Source organism: Pelodiscus sinensis, chromosome 9 (assembly GCF_052426305.1).
Source record: "Pelodiscus sinensis isolate ZL-2025 chromosome 9, ASM5242630v1, whole genome shotgun sequence".
In the NCBI taxonomy this organism is placed as follows: domain Eukaryota; kingdom Metazoa; phylum Chordata; order Testudines; family Trionychidae; genus Pelodiscus; species Pelodiscus sinensis.
Genome location: NC_143060.1, coordinates 61,667,536 through 61,686,564, shown reverse-complemented (window position 1 = coordinate 61,686,564; position 19,029 = coordinate 61,667,536). Strand labels below are relative to the sequence as shown.

General features: G+C 44.8%; 1 protein-coding gene across 2 annotated transcripts; it reads left to right on the top strand.

Moving 5' to 3' along the window:
• Positions 1–659: 659 nt before the first annotated feature.
• TOR1AIP1 (torsin 1A interacting protein 1) lies at positions 660–18,968 on the top strand. 2 transcript variants are annotated; one of them, XM_075936828.2, is made up of 8 exons: positions 660–842; positions 3,530–3,592; positions 6,432–6,485; positions 7,380–7,427; positions 11,212–11,370; positions 12,001–12,063; positions 13,640–13,699; positions 16,480–18,968. In XM_075936828.2, the coding sequence occupies exons 1-8, from the start codon at positions 767–769 to the stop codon at positions 17,280–17,282; spliced, it is 1,326 nt and encodes a 441-aa protein (XP_075792943.2). In that variant the 5' UTR covers positions 660–766; the 3' UTR covers positions 17,283–18,968. The 2 variants fall into 2 exon arrangements, with proteins under 2 accessions (XP_075792943.2, XP_075792944.2); XM_075936829.2 differs by lacking the exons at positions 660–842; positions 3,530–3,592 and adding an exon at positions 3,653–5,503.
• The last annotated feature ends 61 nt before the right edge of the window (positions 18,969–19,029 follow it).

Genomic DNA, 19,029 nt, shown 5'->3' with positions numbered 1-19,029 from the left:
CTCCTCGCACCTCGCTTTGCCCCTGCCGCCTGGAGAATGGGGCTAAGGCAAGTCCACGGGAAAGGGGACAGTGCCAGCCCCTGCTCTGTGGGAGAAGGGGACAGAAAGCGAGGGAGGGAGAGGGGAGAAAGGGGGATAGAGGGGGCGGGGACAGAAAGGGGGGAGGGAGAGGGGGCGGGGACAGAAAGGGGGGAGGGGAGAGGGGATAAAGGGGGTGGGGACAAAGCGGGGGAGGGGAAAAGTGGGGATAGAGGGAGCAGGGACAGAAAGGGGGAGAGAGAGGGGGAAAAGGCGGATGGGGGGCAGGGACAGAAAGGGGAAGGGAGAGGGGGGAAAAGGGGAATGGGGGGGCGGGGACAGAAATCGGCCGGGAAGGGAGGATAGCGGGGGGGGGGAAGGGGGCGATAGGGGGCGGGGACCAGCCCCAGCTGTTGACAGCTGCGGGGCAGAACAGGGGCTGAGAGCTAAGCAAAGAGCGAGCGCAGCTGTGACACGGTGCTGTATCACGTGACTTCCAGTCCAGCGGGGAGGGCTCGCGGGAAAAGCCCAGCAAGAGAAGCGGCCCTCCCCGCAGACTTCCGCCCTTCAACATGGCCGACAGGAAGTGAGGCTTTCAGGAAAGCGAAGCCAATCACCTAGTTGCGACGGCAGCGGCTTCCGCCCCGGAAGAGCGAGGGCGTGTCCGGACGGAAACGCGGCCGGTGCGGGAGGCGTTCCGCGCGCCGAGAGCCGTCTCGCGCCTGAGCTCCGGGCAGCCACCGCCGAGATGCAGACGCGACGAAGAGCCGCGGCCGGGGCCAAGGAGCCGGAGCCCAGGCGGCGGGGCGCCGAGGCCTCGGAACGTGAGTGACTGAGGAGCCGTTGCTGATTCCGCGAGTCGCCCTCTGCTTGAGGGCGCAGGAGAGGGGGGGACCCCGACGGGGGGGTGGCCGAGCCCCTCTCGGGGGAGCTGCCGCGCTCTGCCCCCCGCTGCGGGGCGGGGCCATCGCCGGGGGGGTTTCCTTGCCCCGCGCCCGGCTTCTCCTGGCCGTTAAACGGTTCCCTTGAGACCGTTGCCAGCTGAGGCGGGCGGGGGGGCTCCACCATGTGACCGGCCCATCTGACCAGCAGGCACCTCGGGTTTAGGCAAATTAGCCTCTGAGGGGCCGGGGCCGGGCGGCTTTGGAAAGCGGCCTGACAGTTTTGCGCCCCGCTTCGTTCCCTTCCGCTCCCTGCTCCGTCCGCGCGGGCAGCGGGTGGCGCCTGTTCACCTCAACTGGAAACAGCCCCCCGGGCTCCGGCGGCTCTGTGCAGACTCCCCGAGCGTGGGGAGGGGTCGCGAGCGTTCGTGGGCGCAGCCCGGGTTGCTATTACACGTGTTACTATTGAGCAGGCAGGGAAGAGATGTGGCCCGAGCTCAGTCAGCCCGGGCGTCGTGCTGAGCATTTTCCCACTCGATTGTCTATAAAAATCGTTAAGGAATCTACATGGAGCCGGTTAAGTTGTGAATTGTGCCACGTTCGTCTTCAGTGGGCCCCAACGCGGAGCCCGTGGGCACCATGGCGCCCGCCGGGCCATTTATGTGCACTTGCGGAGCAATCTGGGCTGGCCCCGCCCTGGGCGTGCGGCAGGTGTCAGCCCCGGGCGCATGGGTGACCCCTGCCCGGGGTCGCAGCACATGCCGGTACCGGCCCCAGGCACACAGCACCTGGGCAGCCCCTGCCCGGGGTCACGGCACATGCTGGTGCCGGCCTGGAGCGTGCGGCGCATGCTTGGCCCCGCCCCCAGGCACGTGGCCTGTGAGCAACCCCGCCCCCGTAAGCGCAGCACGTAAGCGGCCCTGCCCCCAGGCGCCCGGCAGCCCCAAAATGTTGGGGACCCCTAGTCTTAGTTGTCTTGCCCCAACATAATTTTGTGTCTAAACTCAGTTACAAATAGACCAGTGAATTGTATTTATCAAATAGCTGATACGCATTAGCTTCCATACAGTACTTACTCATTTAACATGTGCCCACTTTACACGTTTTTGCAATAGCACGATTTTTTTTAGGGAATGTTTTTCGAATAACACGACCGTCCCCGAAATAACAGGATAATTATCAAGTGGCAGACTACTTCACGCTGTGGTATAAGTTGGTGAAAACAGTGGTAATACGCAGGGCTTGACAATTAGTGTAATCTACTCGCCTGTGGCAAGTAGATTACAAGCCCGCGCAGCGCGCCGCTCAGCACAGCTGGTGAGGGGGGTTCACCGCCACTTGGCGAGCCCTGGTAATATGCATGAGCGGATGAATACACGTGGTCACAGCGCTTCTCTGCTCACTCATGTGTCTATCTTTATGTTTTAACAAACCACGGTGACTTGTGTTGCTAGATATCTAATGTTGACGACCCAGCACTAACAAAAAATTGACTTTGCCACCACTGCCTGAAATGCAACCTCCACCTTTTACATTATTTTTAATGGGAAAATTTACCCCGCATAGCACGTTTTCTCTTAGCGTGAACATTTTCAGAAACACATCTATAGTGTTAAATGAGGGATTACTGTACAGCTTTAATGTATTTTTAAAATGAATCCCCTAAAAATGGGAATGACACAGATGAAGTTGCTTGTACGCTGTCGGTTGAATTTCACTCTTGCTTTATTCACTATGCACCAAAGACCAAATCTTGCTCTAGTAGTATTTCATAGTAAATTGGAAGCATGGCATTTAGCTTTACTCTATAGCTGTGGTAACGGGTATGCAGGCCTGCCTTATTTCCACAGAAATGTGAAGTGCTGTATAACTTCCTGCTTCTACAGAGTTCTTGAGTGGTGCCGGAGAAGGGGCTACTCTGTACTTGCTCTCCTGCAAAGCTCTTCACGTTGACAGAGAGGCATTTCACACCTCTTTGAACCGTTGTTTCACTCTCTTTGCTGAGTTTGCCAAGCTTCATTGGGTCTCTTTACAGCTAGCTCACAATTTCAGTGTTCTCTGTGCAACCATAATGGGTGGAGACTTTTTTGTAGGGTTTTTTTTGTTTGTTTAGTTTAGTTTCTGGCGCACAAGATCTCAGAGGGGTAGCCTTGTTAGTCTGTAACTTTAAAAAAGCCCCGAATAGTCCTGTGGCACCTTAGAGACTAACACAAATATATAGATAGATAGTATCATAAGCTTTCATGGGCAAAACCCACTTCTGATTACAGCAACCAAGGCAGAATACCAGGTCACCAATCTAGGGTGACCTGGCTTGAACTTACCATTGCTACTTAGAAGGGGTATATCTTCTACTTTTATTTTTACTTCCATTCCTCTTCCTTTCTGGTATCTATTTCTTCTCCTATCCTTACACTTTTAAATTAAACAAAAAAGCTTCAGTTGAATTATAAAGCTTGTGCATTTGAATATTTGATAATTCGTTCATGTGGCTGTAGGAGTGATTTTACTAGTGCTTTTATAAACTGAATAACAAATGAATTTCCTGACACTTGTTTTTATTGATATGTGCACACTATTTTACTGGCTTGTTTCTAAAATGCTTTTTTTTTTCTATGTATGTTTTGAAGCATCTGTATACAGAAGACAAATGACCAACAAAAATGACAACAGGCAGAAACGCTTGATAGACGGTAACAGTGGGCTTTCTTTCCTTTTCTTTTGCCAGTTAGAGGAAGTCTTCTCTTTCCAGATAGTATGAACTGATACCAATTATAAATTAGCATATCAAAACATCTACAATACACTGTTTCAACAACTTAACTATGTGCAGAGAATGCAAAGTAATACTAGACTTCACTCTGTAGTATTACATAACTTCAAATACTTAAGAGACTACTAGATTTTAAATTGCCATTACATAGTGAAGGCACTGTGTGCCCTTTCAAAGAATTTCTGTAAAAAGGACTTTTGCAAGGAGATGGGTAGGAGTTTTATTCAGTTACTTCTGTATAGTCTCCATTTCTGATTAATAAAAATAGAATATTACAAACACCGAGGTTCCTTGGGTCCCAGCATGTAGTTTAGATACAGCCAGATAACACCTGTGTATATATAGGATTTTACTTGGTCAAAGAAAACAGTATTTATTGTTCACACAGTGCCGTATTCTTGAATCAAAGGTTGGTTTCCCAATTCATTGGTGTTCAGTTATTCCATATGGTTAGGAATTAGGAGAATGGTACTGCCAAACAATTTTTTTAGGACTTAGTATCTTACTTTTATTGATCTCTGGGCTCTTTGATGCTTTAACCTCTGTAGAATTGAGGGATTGGGGGGCTGCACTTCCTCTTTAGATCCTCAGTGACATCTGGCAAGTGTCATGGAGCCTGATCGTTGATTCTTTTGGGTTGGTCTAGGAGCAGATTTTAGGCAGGAGCAAACTTTGCTTCATTTATAGAAGTTTAGTCCAACTGACCTGGTGAATCACTTCAATGTGTGTCCTGTCTCAGTCCCTGTGATAGAATCAACTGTTGTCATTCATTCAGGATTGAATTCTGCCGGTCGTGCACCTTAGGCGAGTACCATTTTTGACCTTCAGGTCCAGAGCATTGGCCAGTACCCCTAAACTGAGTGACTGCCTGCAGAAATAGATTGTCATCTTCTATGTAGATCAGCTGTTAGAGGCTGTCAAGGCTGTTCCCCACTCTGGTACTACGAATGCAGAAGTGGGGGCCTGCAAGAGCACTCCAAACTTTTGCTTCTGCAGTTTCCGGTACAATAAACTCCTCCCCCCCCACCTCCGAATCCTAATACCCAGATTTTGGGAAATCTGCTGCCACCACCCAAGTAATTCCAAGAAAACCAGGGAGGAGATCACTTGGGACACCTCCTCCCTAAGGTAAAACTCTCCCCTGCCCCGTTTTACTTGGAGTTGGGAAAAACAGAGGGGATTCACCAACAACAATGGACTCTGCCCTTATAACTAGGCACTAAGTCAAAGGACTCAATAATCCACCAATTCCGGTTAATTAGAAAAAAGAAACAAACGTTTATTATCAAAACAAAACTACAGTTACAAGCATAGTAAAGTGGCTGGATGGAAAGAGCCACCAATTGATCTAGGTTCTCATGGGGACCCCCTGGGCTAACAGCGTTAATTACAAAAGAGAAAAAAAACACACTCAACAGCTCTGACATTAGTTCCACATTCCCAAACCAGGAAAAACAACAAATCCTGATGCACTATCTAAACTTTTCCCTACTTACGCATTGTAAGAAGTCTGTTCTTGGAGAGAGAAGTGTCTCCCATCTCCCCCCTCAGTCTTACAAGAAACTGCTCTGCTCTCAGACAAACATGGAAAAATAAAAACTCCTCTTTCCCAGTTTGAAATTCCTACCTGCATTGTTATTGGCTGACCACCGGATACCTGGCTGGGTACAGGAGGCCCTTAGTCACCAGGTGCTGGTCAGCGCTCCTGATTATGACAGAGGCTGATGAAACACATTGTCAGTGAGTTTTTCAACTCTGTCAGACAGCGGAGGAATGCAGAGAATTGATCCTGGGATCAATTCCAGTCTCCAGAGGGAAGTGTCCTCTAGTGGTAATAGACCCTTCTCCATTCCCCTTGCCTGTCTCTACTCAGTTATCTCACTTTCAGCTCCTGTCCCTGCATCCCCTTTGTTTCTGCACCCCCTTCGCTGCCCAGATCCTGCATCCACTAGCTACTTCTCCTGCACAGACCCTTCATACAGGGGCGGAGAGTTATATGGGCCCATAATGCCCAGGCTCCAGGAATATTCCTGGCCTGAGGGCCTGGCTCCACCAAAGCTCGGGGCTGTCTCTTTCCCGCCTGCTGCCCTGTATGATTCAAAAGGGCCGAGGGGCCCCCGGCAACGATCACCATTGGCAGCACAGTGGGGTTAACAAGGCTTCCTCCCTGCTGTCATGTGTGCTGCCAGCATATCTCTGATGCTGCTGGGAGGAGTGGAGTGTGTATGTATGTCTGCATGTTCCAGTGCCCCTGAGGCCAATGGGAGCAGTGGGACAGTGCCAGATTCCCCCAGCCCTTCCACCTAGGAGCAGCTGATAGAGGGGGGAATCCCTTCAAGAGCCTGCACCCTCTACCCCAGCCTGGAGCCTGCACCCAGCACTCAAATTCAATCCCAGAGCCTGCACACCAAACCCCCTCCCAGACCCTAACCCCTCATCCTTCCTGTAGCCCAGTCTGCTGCCCCCACCCAGCATTCAAACTCCCTCCCAGAGGCTTGGGCAGGGGAGGGTGGAAGGGACTCGGGCCTGTTCTACGCAACAGGGGAGGAGTGACTTCGTTGTTGCCTTGGTGACTCTCTGATCTTATTTGCCATGCATGACAGTCTGATATGAGTTAACAATCCAGCCAATCAGAAATTAGCATATTTATAGAGTTTTTTCCTCTGGCTAGTGAAAGTGTATTAAACTATTTTGTAAGCCCATTATAGAACCCAGTTAATAATAGTATACTTGTAATATATTCCTCTCCTTTGTTTTAGGGGGTGATATATCTTCTTTGGTCCGGCAAAGTATAAGAAAAAATCGACAGACAGGTAAATGTAAACGTTTAGACCTGAAGGATACAATATAATGTTACTGAAACACACACGGGACTTGTGGGAGTATAGTTCAGTGTTTGCAGCAGGGTGTGGGAATTGGGGGACCTTAGTTTCTGACTTTGCTGTTGACTTGCATAATCTTGGGCAAGTCACTTAATCTTCCTAGACCTTGCTCTTTTCTCTGTAAAATGAGGCTGATGCTCTACTGTTTTGCAAGGGTTTGTGAAGATTAAACCTTTGAGATCATCAGCTGGAAGGGGCTATACAAGCGTATACTGTTTTACAGTGCGAGAGTTGTTGTAATAGTTAGCTGGGATATTTCAGCAGATAATAATTGAGTCAGATATCATTACTTGGTTTTCTAAAAGCACTGAGTAAGTGCTGTGACTAAAAGCATCTGAAGTTATGCAAGCTAAGCAAAGGGTAATAGGAGCTCATGTTTCAAGATATAAATTGACTCTCAGAGGAGGGCATCCCTCACAGCCCATCCAGTGTATAGCATTGCATGTGCTGAAGTGCCATATTGGAATTTGGCTGTATCTTCTCTACTGCATCAAGCATAGACCACTGCCAGATGTGGGTAACCGGGCTTGATACATTAATGGTTAGGAGTCACTTGGCACATCCCATGTTTTGTTTAAAAAAAAAACACACACACAAAAAAAAACACAAAACCAAAAGGACATAAAGTTGGCAAGTTAAACTCCCCTGAAAGTTGGAAGGGGAGCTAAGTCTGTATTACTTGCAAATGGGTTTGCAGCCTTTGCAGTGTACTGAGAAGTGTCAGTCATTGCACCAGATAACCACAAGCACGAACATGGCTGCCGCATTTCCTTCCGCATTGTTTTTCCCCTGTTGTGTTAATCGCTCTTGTGTTTTGCCTTACAGATGCCATGCCCTCCAGTGCAAACAGAGATTTCAAAATGAATGATTCAGGTTGGTTCAAGTGATTTTTTTTGTTCCCTTTAAATATGCGGGTTTGCTCACTGTTACTGGGTTGTCACTGTGGGTTTTGCTTGTTATGACTAGTGCTCAGAGAGCGAGCAAGCACTTACAAATAGGAATGTTGCCACTGACTAGAATTTGGCTGCTGTTTGAAAAATGCCAAGTTGTTTCCTGTTCCAAGTGAAGACCTTTGACAACGTTCTATTAGGACTTTTTCTGACAGCTCCCTTTCCCCTATCTACAGTACGATTGAGGGCCAATGCATGACACCAGAAGCTGAGTGGGAGGATTTTTCTTGAAAAAGGATTTCAGTTTACTCTGAGGTGTATTTGCTATGACACCTCTGTGAGTAGAAGAGACATTTAAAAATTAGTATCCCAAGGCAAAAACTTCAAGTAGCATGTAGCACAGCTGCAGAGATGACACTTAGTGAGTGTCTATGCTTAACCACTACAGGGAAAGGAGGGGTTCTCCCATGGTTGAAATTCATCCACCTCTCCCAAGAGCAGAAGTGAGAAGGATAGATGAATTCTTCTGATGATCTATTGCTTCCCACAATGTGTGAGAGATTACTTTACCTATGTCATGCAGGGGTGTGGATTTCTCACACCCATGAGTGATGTAGCTGGATTAACATAATTTTTTAGGGTAGATCTGGCCTCAGTCTCTCTAAAATGTATGTAAATGAACAAAGATTTAAAAAGTTATGTCAGTGCTCTTACAGGTTTAAAAACAAGGCCCCACCTCCATTTTATAAAAGATTTTTGAGCTAAAAGCGTATTTTGTGTGCTGCAAGTATTTGTCATTTGGCTTTGTGCTTCATTGTGTTCAGTTATCACAGTAGCCATGCTCACTATTGTATATTACATCTCATAGACTGAATAATATGGATTTTGATGCTGTAGCTTTGTTAAAAAATAGGTTCTGAGGCATTTAAAGAACAATTTTATATTCTTTGGCTATCAGAAAATAGTCTATAAACCTACTTTCTGATTGACTGGAGTGTTCACTACTTTTTGAGTGACTGATCTTATCTGACAACCCCAACAAGAATATTGTGAAGACCCTTCACCTCGGCAGGTGCTAGGCACTCTCTAAAGCTATTGATTACCGCAGTCTTGTGTTAAGTGTGGCTTGTTAATGCCTCCATTCTGATAAGGGGGTATGTGGGCTTGTCTGAGCAGAAGAACTGTGGGGGCTAAAGGGAAGAAATGAGTAACAGCCAAATGAGTAAAGGGCTCAGGTTGGATTTTTTTCCCCTTTTTGATCAAACTCTCACCCTGCCTGGAGTCTGGTTTTCTGTTCTTAAGAGCAGGTTTAAAAATGCTACCTGCTCATATAATAACTCCCCTTCCCTGGCACTTTCTGTTACTAGCTGATGAAATTAGGCAAGATTTATACCTCAATATTTAGTTTCATGAGGGAAGTGAAATTGCAGATGTCTGCATCTTCCTTGTTCCTGAAATACAGAACTTATGAAAAAATCCTCTGGTTGACAAATAACTCTGCTTTTTACGGCAAATGATTTCTTTAAGGACACTTTTGGGAAACAAAAGTTTGTTTCTTAAAAGGAACTTGACGCTGAACCTTGTTTAAAAAAAAAAAAAAAACCAAGCTGTGGCTTACATTCACAGCCCTTTGTTTCAGAGGTTTGTGTTTTGTATAACTTTATCCTCCTCACTGCCCATTTTCCCCAAGATGACAGAGTTGAGTTGAAGGAGAATCCCTACTAATAGTTAATATTATAGGGACTAAAACAGGGACAGGCAAGATGCGGCCTGTGGGCTGGAGCCTGCCAAGCCCCTCAGACATAGAGCAACCCCACACCGCTTCAAGCAGCTGGTTGCTCGCTGTGTGTCTGCTCTGGGTGCCAGTGGGGACGGGAGGAAGAGGCTTTGCATGCTGCCCCCACCCAGCACAATTTCTCAGCTCCTATTGATCCCGGACTCCATGCAGCGCTGCTGCTTTGTAATGCTGAATGCAGTCTGGGGACACCCCAGCTGGCTTTTCAAAGCAGCAGCACCTCGTGGAGCCTGAGGTCAGCAGCTGACCCTGGGCTTCGCAGGGCGCTTTTGCCTTTGAAGTGAGCAACACCTCAAAGGCGAAGGTGCACTATTGACTAATTGAACAGTCGATACAAAATGCATTGACTGTTCTGCATCAGTTACCTGATACTTAACATCCTTAATTCCTACTTGTGGGCTGAGATTTTTAAAACAAACAACCCCCCCCCCCCCATCACATTTATTAAAGGAAATGATTTTATTGTATTTGTGGAAAGAGTTTTAAACTTTATACTACAGATCTTAAGGCAATCTCTATCTACTAGAGATCAGGAAGAGACCAAACATGGGGGTCACACTGCTCCATATCTGCAAGTTGTGGGGTTCTTATCCTGCACCTCTGAAGCATCTAGTGTTGGCCACCTATTAGCTGGACCTCAGGTCTGATCCAGTTTTGCAGTTATCAGCGCTGTTCACTTAGACGTCTCAGCTGTGTTTAGATTGAGGTTCCTGAATTGGAAAGCCTGTGATGTCAGTAATTCAACGCAACATTATTTTGTGAGGTATTTTTAATAGAAACTTAGAGTTAAATCTAAGTAGAAGGGGGCTGTGAAACGCTGAGTTAACAATTCTCATACAGATGAGAAGCTCAACCACTAAGATTTGATATGAAAAGGTGTAATATAGAGGAACTCTTCTAGATGGTAGGAACTGCAAAATATTCAGTTATATTTTATGAAGGAAAGCTGAGAAGGCTGGCATTGCACAAGCAGAAAGGAAATATTTCTTTAAGAAAAATCTCTTCAAACCTGAATTTATTTATGTTGTCTAGAGAGGCCAGTCTGAATTGGTCACCTCTTACCTTTTAGGCTCTGTACAACTCTGCTCTTCCATTCACCTCCTCTTCTCTTTTCATGCCCCTTGCTTTGTCAGCCCCTTGCATTTGATTTCCTCCTATAGTCAGCTCTGTGCCATCTATCATGATATGCCCCTCCTGAATGCCTGGAATTAGACTGTAACTCATGATGATATTTCACTCCTCCTGGGTTGATTGTCGTGATTGGTCTGCCATATTGCTGGACTTTGCTCCTTCCTAACATTACCCACGGGAGAACTGTAGTGACCAAACAGCTACCCACGTTGGCAAACAAAGCAACTAAAGGAGATATGTACATCCAGTAGTCTTTCCTGTTGTAGGCTTCATCTTTTGGTACCCCATAGTTAGTGTAGACCGGGGTGGCCAACCCATTTAACAAAGAGAGCCAAAACAGCGGCGGAAAAAGTGAGACGAGCTGCACCAGAATTGTCAAGCAAAAAAAAAAGCCGCCCCAGAACAGAATTGTCGGGGGGGAGGGGCGGAGCCCCCAGAAGAGCAGAACTGTAGAGCAAAACAAATTTAAAAAAAAATTTTTTTTAAAGGAGGCTGCCCCTTTAAGATGGCTGTCATCTTGAGTGCCATTTTTAAAACCCTGCAGCTCTGACCTAGTAAGCACAGGAAGGCCGTGGGGGGGGGGGGGGGGGGAGAGGGGAGCTTTTGAGGGGGGTATAGGAGTGGCTTCATGAGCTGTACTTTTGGGAGGCAAGAGCCACATGTGGCTCGCAAGCCACGGGTTGGCCACGGCTGGTGTAGACTATACATTTCTTGAGACTGAGACCTGTCCTTTACTCTGTAAAATATCATGCGTACAGGTGATGCAGTAGTTATCTGTAATAAATAGCCTTTGAGTTGTGTGGCAAGCAGTGCTTAATCTTTATATAACATGTCTTTGCAGATGATGAGGAGTGGGAGGAAGAAGAGGAGGAGGATTCTGATAGCCGCAGTGATGACAATGAATCTGAAAATGGTGAGGAAAATTATAAGAAGACTGATGTGCATCAACCACCAAGAGCTAACGCAAGTGATGTTTTGCGGCCGTCTCTTCAGTCAAAAGGTTGGTTTCCAAAGTTTATCAGTTCAGATTTTTAAATTTATGAACATTGTGGCCAGAAGAGAGTAAAACGTAATCAGATGATATTGCAATACAGTCTGTGTACGTGGCAGTAAGATTCTGTGGTTCAGTGTAGCATTCTGAAAATGTGGGCAGAGAATCGCTCTTTGATGTGTATGAAGTAATACTTGTTCAGTGGAGGCAAGGTGGGTAAGGTAACATCTTTATTGGACGAAGTTCAGTTGTTGAGAGAGCGAGAGAGAAGCTTTTAAGCTACAAAGAGCTGCTCTTCAGGACTTGGGAAAGGTACTAAGAGTGCCACATTGAAACCATAGCAGCTGATAACTGCGCGGTGTACACATCCATATATGTTGATGGAAAGCAGTTCACACTGACCTTTAAAGGAGTAATTTTTTAGTATCTTTTCATATTTTTATACAAATATTCCAAAGATTCACTTTGATATAAAAGCTTGCATCTTGGGTTAAAAAGCACAGGGTAATCCAGTTTTCTGATGGTATTACACAGCTGCCGGCTGGGCAGGAGTAACTTGGCAGACAATTGTTTCTTGAATCTAATATGATCAGGGCGTTGCTTTAAAATACAAATGTTTCTTCTGTTACTATGTTTCAGATCCCCTACCAGTTGTACGAAAGCAACCAGTGTTTAACCAGAAGATGACTTTCACGAAATCAAGTATGTGGTTAAAATTCTGCTTCTCATTTACCTGTGTATGGATTGATTGTTGTTTGCTTTTGGTTGTTGGGCATTTGGGGAGTTTGTTAGCTCTCCATATGCCTATTAGGGATGTCAACATGTAGTTGACCACACAATTAACCAGTAAGCCTGGGCTTATCGGTTAATCTTGTCAACTATACTCACTCTGCCCCTCCTCCCTCCCCCACTGCCTCTGCATCAGAGGCAGCAGGGAGGGGAGCAGGAGCTCGGTGCATGTGAGGAGCTGGCTTTAAGCAGGCTCCCCAGGAGCACTGGATCCGTGTCTGCACTCTTCCCCCCCCCCCCCTCCCAATGATACAGAGGCAGCAGCACAGAGGGTGACGGGGGCAAGCTGGAACCAACATGCGCATGGAAAGCCGGCTTTCAAGGAGGCTCCCTGTGTGTGCTGGCTCCGCAGACCCACCTCCCTCCCCCAGTGCATCCTACAGAGGCAGCAAGTGGGGGCAGGCAGGAGCCGGTGCTGAGGGCTCCTTAAAAGCCGGTTCTTTACCCCGCTCCTCCACCTCTATCAGAGAGTGGCAGCGGAGGTTGCTACAGACCAGCCCCTGTCTGCACTTGAGCTTGGATCCCCGCGCACAGGAGCTGCTGCCAGCCCCGCACGCAGGGACTATTGAATAGTCATGTGACTGCTAAAATTTCATGCGATTACACAATTATTCAGCTACATGATATCTAACATCCCTAACGCCTATTTTGGTTATTTGTGCTTTTCTGAAAAAGGGGCCTGGGAGGAGTGTGGCTGGGCAACGGAAGCTGGTCTGCCAGTTAAGACCTCAATATGCTGGCCTGAAACAGTTGTCAGCATGCCATTGTGTCTTTCTCTGGAGACTGGGCAGGGCTGGCTTTGAACTCTTGGATGGAAATGTGAAATGAAATCCTTTCCAACTGATAATTGGTTACAGTGGCAGCCAGACTGCTGCTTTTAGAGTTCAGCAATGAGCAACCTAGGCTAGGGAGTGGGCTTCCGTCTTCATCTCAGTGGGCTGCAAGATTGCTGTAACTGAGCTTGTCTCCTGGGTTTTAGGGTAGTTTTGCTAACTCTCTGCTTGCGTACCTAGTATTTGTGGTTGTGCCGATTGAACCGTAGCAATGCTTCGATTGGATGCAGAGGGAGTACATGACATTTACAGTTAATACTGTGTGCAATTAGCATGCTTCACATGCCCTTGGTTTATGTACATGTCACCTTAGTAATACCGGTACGAAAAAAATGACATTGACGGAAACCAGTGGACTCTGGCAATCCTGTGAATGATCAACAGTAAACAAAATGTAATGTGGGCTGCACATAGACCCCTAATGGCCCATTTGCGGCTCATGTGTTGCCCACCCCTGTTACAGTTCCGTTCTCCCAATGTTCACGAAGAGGCCAGTTCATTTAACCTGCTAGCCTGTTTTACTGTAGCATTCATCTACAAAACATGGATGCTATACTGAGGTTAGAGCTAAAATCAGTTTTCATTATTTTCTCCGCTGGATAAATAGGTTATAATTCTGTCGTCTTAATACATCTTCCTTCCAATCACTCCCACAGATGAAGCTGAATCTCAGGCTCAACCCTATAAGCTGAACCTGTCTCAGCCTTCAGCAAAAAGTAAGATTTCTGCTTTCACATCATTTTAACATATGTATAGTATATAACTGTTTTCATGCCTATCCTTGTATTCAGACTCCTTTTAACTATAATGGGTCCTGCTAGAACAGACCTACTTTACAAACCCTACTCATGAGAAGTCATATTTTCAGCTATCGGAGAAAATAACTCCAGAGATCTCTTGTCTAATCTATCAGATGTGCACCTTAGTCACAGGATCTGCCGTCTACTCCTTTGCTAATAGACTCTGGCACCAGTAGAACATTAGATTTGGGACATGCATAGTGTTCCATTCTTTTTTTTAATTAAATGCTTCAAATTCAGTTGTTTTGAAGACATGGTTATTTCGGGAGGAAACCCTTCTTCTGAAATAACCGGTAAACCTCGTTGTATGAGGAATAAGGGTTGTTTTAGAAGAAGAACGCGTCTACACAGTGTTTAATTCAAAATAGTGACAGTCCATGATTATGCAAATGAAGCACGGGAAATTCAAATCTGCACTTCATTTGCAATTTCGCTCAGCTGCATTTGCATCCCTCTCTCGAAAGAGGGTGCAAGTGTAGACATACACTCAAAGTGATATTTGTATTTTAAATAACTTTTCACAACAGATTTACTAGTGCAAGACTTTACTGCCGGCTTGCTAGCTAGCTGAGAGGCACATATTCACAACCCCATCATAATAACCTTGTGACCTCTTAAGAACCCTTGCATTAGCAACAGAGTGGATTTGATTTAAATCATGACTTAAATCACTAGTTAGGAAGACTCGATTTATTTACAGGTTTTCTACATAAAAGTGCGTTCTTGTTGGTTAATACGTATTCTTCACAGCTCAGAGACAGATATAGGTTTTATTTTTAGAAGGTACACACTATACATTTTTAAACAGGGATTTATTTTGAAAACTTTTCAGATTAGTTTTACAGCTGTATCCGAAAATGAATGATTGTTTGGTTATTTCATTTACCAAAAGTAATTAAAGCTGATAGTTCACCTCCCAATGACTTCATAAATATCTCCAATTCAACAGGTTAATCATTATTTGGAGGATTTTCTTGCCACTCTATATTTGGAGGCGCACATCACCGGACAGACATTTTAATTGTTTTATTGAACTAAAACAACAAACGTTCTGGATTTTTGTTCAACTGCAAACATAATATTTTAACAAAACAATCATATGCATTTTTGAATTTAGTTTAAACAATCAGGTTTTTAAAATCAGATTTGTTTGTTACAATTTGCTAACGAAAACAGTTAAATGAAATTTAATTTTTGTTTTTAAAAATATATATCAACTGTGTTGACCTGGCTGACATGATAAACTTAAAATATTGGCTTTTGCAGCTAATTCAGTCACCTTCACCTTCATTTTCCTGTTTGTTTATAATCTGGAAAAGAAAAACAAGCTTTCCTGCGCTTTTAGGTCCCAAATGATTTCTCAGTATTTGGAATGAATTAGTCCAAAGGAAGAAAATATTCTTTCTATATCAGCAGAAGAAGCTACTCCTATTAAGTGAGACGAGCACTTCAGCAGTCTCTGAATCCAAGTGCTTAAGTGACTTCCACCAGTTTACTGGTTTGATTGTCTTTAAAACATCATCAACAAACGTGCATTTCTTGAATGGTTCACCCTAAACTCTGTAGTTTATTATAGTTGGCATTATGGAGGGATGGTTGCTGGATGTCCATATCATACTCAACTCCTTCTTCAGGGCTGTGTCTACACTGGGCCACTTATTCCGGAAAATCAGCCGGTTTTCCAGAATAAACTGCGAGCTTTCTACATTGGCCCTTGAATTTCCAGAAAAGCAACGACGCTCTACTGTACAAAATCAGCCGCTATTCTGGAAAAGCTACACTGCTCCCGCTCGGGCATAAGTCCTTATTCCGGAACACTGTTCCGGAAAAGGGCCAGTGTAGACAGCCCAGTAGTCTTTTCTGGAAAAAAGCCCCGATCGCGAAAATGACGATTGGGGCTCTTTTCCGGAAAAGCGCGTCTACATTGGCCACAGATGCTTTTCCGGAAAAAGGGCTTTTCCGGAAAAGCAGCCTGCCAGTGTAGATGCTCTTTTCCGGAAATACTTATAACGAAAACTATTCTGTTTTAAGCATTTCCGGAAATTCATGCCAGTGTAGACGTAGCCCAGCAGTTAATGGACAGGTGCCTCTCACCTGTCCACAAGCTACTGCAGTGACAGGAGGTTGGGGATGTGTTCTCTCTCTGGGGCAGCCTGCATACTGAAGTCCTCATCCCCAGCCACACCCCCATCAGTGTTTAAATGAAGAAAAACAAAAATGTCAGTTAAGGATCTAAGCAACACTGGGTAAATCCTCTAGGTTTTTCTCAAAACTTAATAATGTGGCAAGTTTGTCCTGCCTTGTGAAAATACATTTTATTACTGTGCTTGTTAATAATTTAATTTTCTTTGATTAGATGTAAAGGTTAGAACGCCAGTAAGATTTTGAGAAATGACTGAGTCCCATTTTCAAACTGATTTGTAGCATGCTTAAGTTGTTCAGGTTCTTTTGAAAATGTTGCTATATGTCTTGCATTACCCCTGTAACTTTTTTTCCCCAAGGAAATTAAGTCCTTACTCATTCCAGGATGTCTCCTGTACCTCATGCTGTCCAGTTGTTTATGGGATAGGAAATCGGGTCTTTCCAAACTTTACTCTTCACTCATCCATACGAACTGATTCCTCGCTGAGCATAATGAGAGCATTGTTTGTTTGTTTTTAACATCTACCATTTCTTCCCCCATTCTCTTTTTACAGAGCCTGTTGGACAGTCCAGTGCAGGATGGTTTAAGATGTTGATTTGGGTGTTGGCAGTAGTTGCCAGTGTTGGCTTATGGTATGTCTGGAAAAATCAATCCTTAAAGGCTTTGCCGAGTGAAGAAATTAAAGTTGTGCAAGAATTTCAGACCCAGATGAAGAAACTTATGAATGTCTATCCAAATCAGGATGCAAAACTGTGGGAGAGAATCCAAATGTTCCTTGTGAAACGACTCAATACTACCCAGCCCCACTTGCAGCCTGCCATCTTACTGCTCACAGCTGCCCAAGAAGCTGAAAAATCTCTCAGCTGCTTAAGTAACCAGATTGCTGAAGCCTATTCCTCTTCTCTGAGTGCTGCTACAATCAAGATTGATGGGGCTGGCAAAGCCAAAATGAATAGTGACACTGTCAAACTGGAGGTAGATAATGAGCTAAGCTCTGGGTTCCAGGAAGGTAAAAAAGCTGCAGTGGTGCATCGGTTTGAGTCTCTGCCTGCAGGCTCCACTCTGATCTTCTACAAGTACTGTGACCATGAAAATGCGGCATTTAAAGATGTCGCTCTCCTGCTAACTGTCCTTCTGGATGACAAGTCGCTGGCAAAGAGCCTCAGCCTGCGGGAAGTTGAGGAGAAAGTGCGGGATTTTCTCCAGGAAAAATTCACCAATTCAGACACTCCTAGCTCTTATAATCACATGGACATAGATAAGCTGAGTGGACTGTGGAGCCGCATATCCCACCTGGTCCTTCCTGTCTGGCCTGAAAATGCTCTCCCTAAGGAGGGCTGCTTACAGATGAATTAAACGTAAGACGTGGGAGGAAAGGAAAATAACGTTGTGGTATCTGGGCAGGGCAAAACTGTTCTCTGGGCAGAACAAGCACTTGGCAGGGTTATTCCATTTAAAGGAACTGGAGTTCTCTCTAGGCAGCTGGAGAGCATTAGTAAGGAGCACATTTGTCACGCTGGTCTCTCTTCAGTAACTTACTGGGCCTGGTGCTCTGTAGGCAGAAATGTCTTGTCTCCATTGTAGAGCCATCCATCTGCATGTAAAGCTATTGTATGCAGTAGACCAGTTTCTCCCTGCTGAAAAGCTTTTTCCAGCTGTAGGCAGTACTTCCATTGGGTATGGGAAGATAATGGGGTCTAATGGATTTCAGACTCCTCTCCTCTACCTGCTTAGAATTTACCAGAATAACATTCACTTCTGTTCTCAGAGACTTAATTTTATTGATTGGAGGTGGAGTTGGGGCTACATGCATCCAACCATTGGCTTTCTTTCTCCAGCTGACCATAGGCTTGGATTATAAGTAGCCTCTGCATGTTTCCTTGACTGGCTGATTTATACAGGGAGTGTTTTGGTTCTGGGGAAACTTCTTAAAGCTATTTTGTTCGATTTATATGAGCCTCCCCCCTTAGTTTTAGAGGCTGGAATGACCAAGATGCAAGTGATTGCTCCGACATTAACTCATCAGTTAAAATATATATCTTCAGAGCACTCAGGATCCCTCTGTTCTGCATTAAGTTTTTAAGACATACAGATCTCAAGGAAGAAATGTAAAATATTCCAAGGCCTGCCCAGTCCCCTCTGAAGCCGAAGGTGTACATTCTGAACAGATTATCTTGGAGAGTATATTTGAAGAGTATTTTTACATCAAGAGGCTTTGTTTATTACTGTGATTCACCTTAATCCCGAATGACTCCCCCTGTGTGTCTGCATAAAGCCTGCTGCTTCCTGTGTAACTGTTGAGTGAAGAAAAAGACTTGATATGCACATGTTGAACATATTTTGAGTGCCTCATGCAAAAATCCCTAAACTTTACCACCCATTAAAAATTACGTGTATCTATACCCTATAGGAGATCTGTCATACTTTCATGCCTCTCTGCTGTTAGTATCTCATCTCGGATGTCTCTTGTTCCAGATCCATTCAGCTTTCTTGGATTTGAAGAATGCACAAGACACTTCTCAAATTTAAGATATTGTCTTATGATAACTGCTAGATTGGTGGAACTCTAACATGTTCATTACTCGTAAGCTTCATAAATGTATTTAACAGGAACTAATCTGCAAGGGATGAAAATTCATTTAAGTCCCCATTCTGAGTCATCCAGATTCTTTTCTGGTATGGGATTTGAAATGAGCCAGATTAATGATTGGTACAAGAAACTGGAAGCTGTGACCACTTACATCATGGATTTGGCCCTTCAACTTTGAGAGCTGGAAACTGACCACTAATTTGTTTTACATAGAGGTGTTTATACAGCAAAGAGACATGAAGGTGTTACCATTTTATATGTAAGACCAGCTCATGAAGAAAAGAGATTTAAATTTTACAAATGCTTCACTGGACAAATATTTTTTTAAAATCATTTGTTGCTTGCTATGTCAGCTGGAAATGACCAATGATGATAAATAATTGTAAATAATTTAAAGAAACTATTTTAGTAACCATTAGAAATAAATTTACCTATTTGTTTTATAACCTGTTCTAAGACTGCTTGTAGAATTTTAAGATATTAGTTTTTAAAAAAAAAACAGGCCAGAATCTT

Coding starts and splice junctions, on each gene's coding strand:
- TOR1AIP1 (XM_075936828.2), top strand. CDS start 767: ATGCAGACGCGACGAAGAGCCGCGGCCGGGGCCAAGGAGCCGGAGCCC. Junction 7,428..11,211: donor TTTCAAAATGAATGATTCAG/GTTGGTTCAAGT, acceptor ATGTCTTTGCAG/ATGATGAGGAGTGGGAGGAA. Junction 11,371..12,000: donor GCCGTCTCTTCAGTCAAAAG/GTTGGTTTCCAA, acceptor ACTATGTTTCAG/ATCCCCTACCAGTTGTACGA.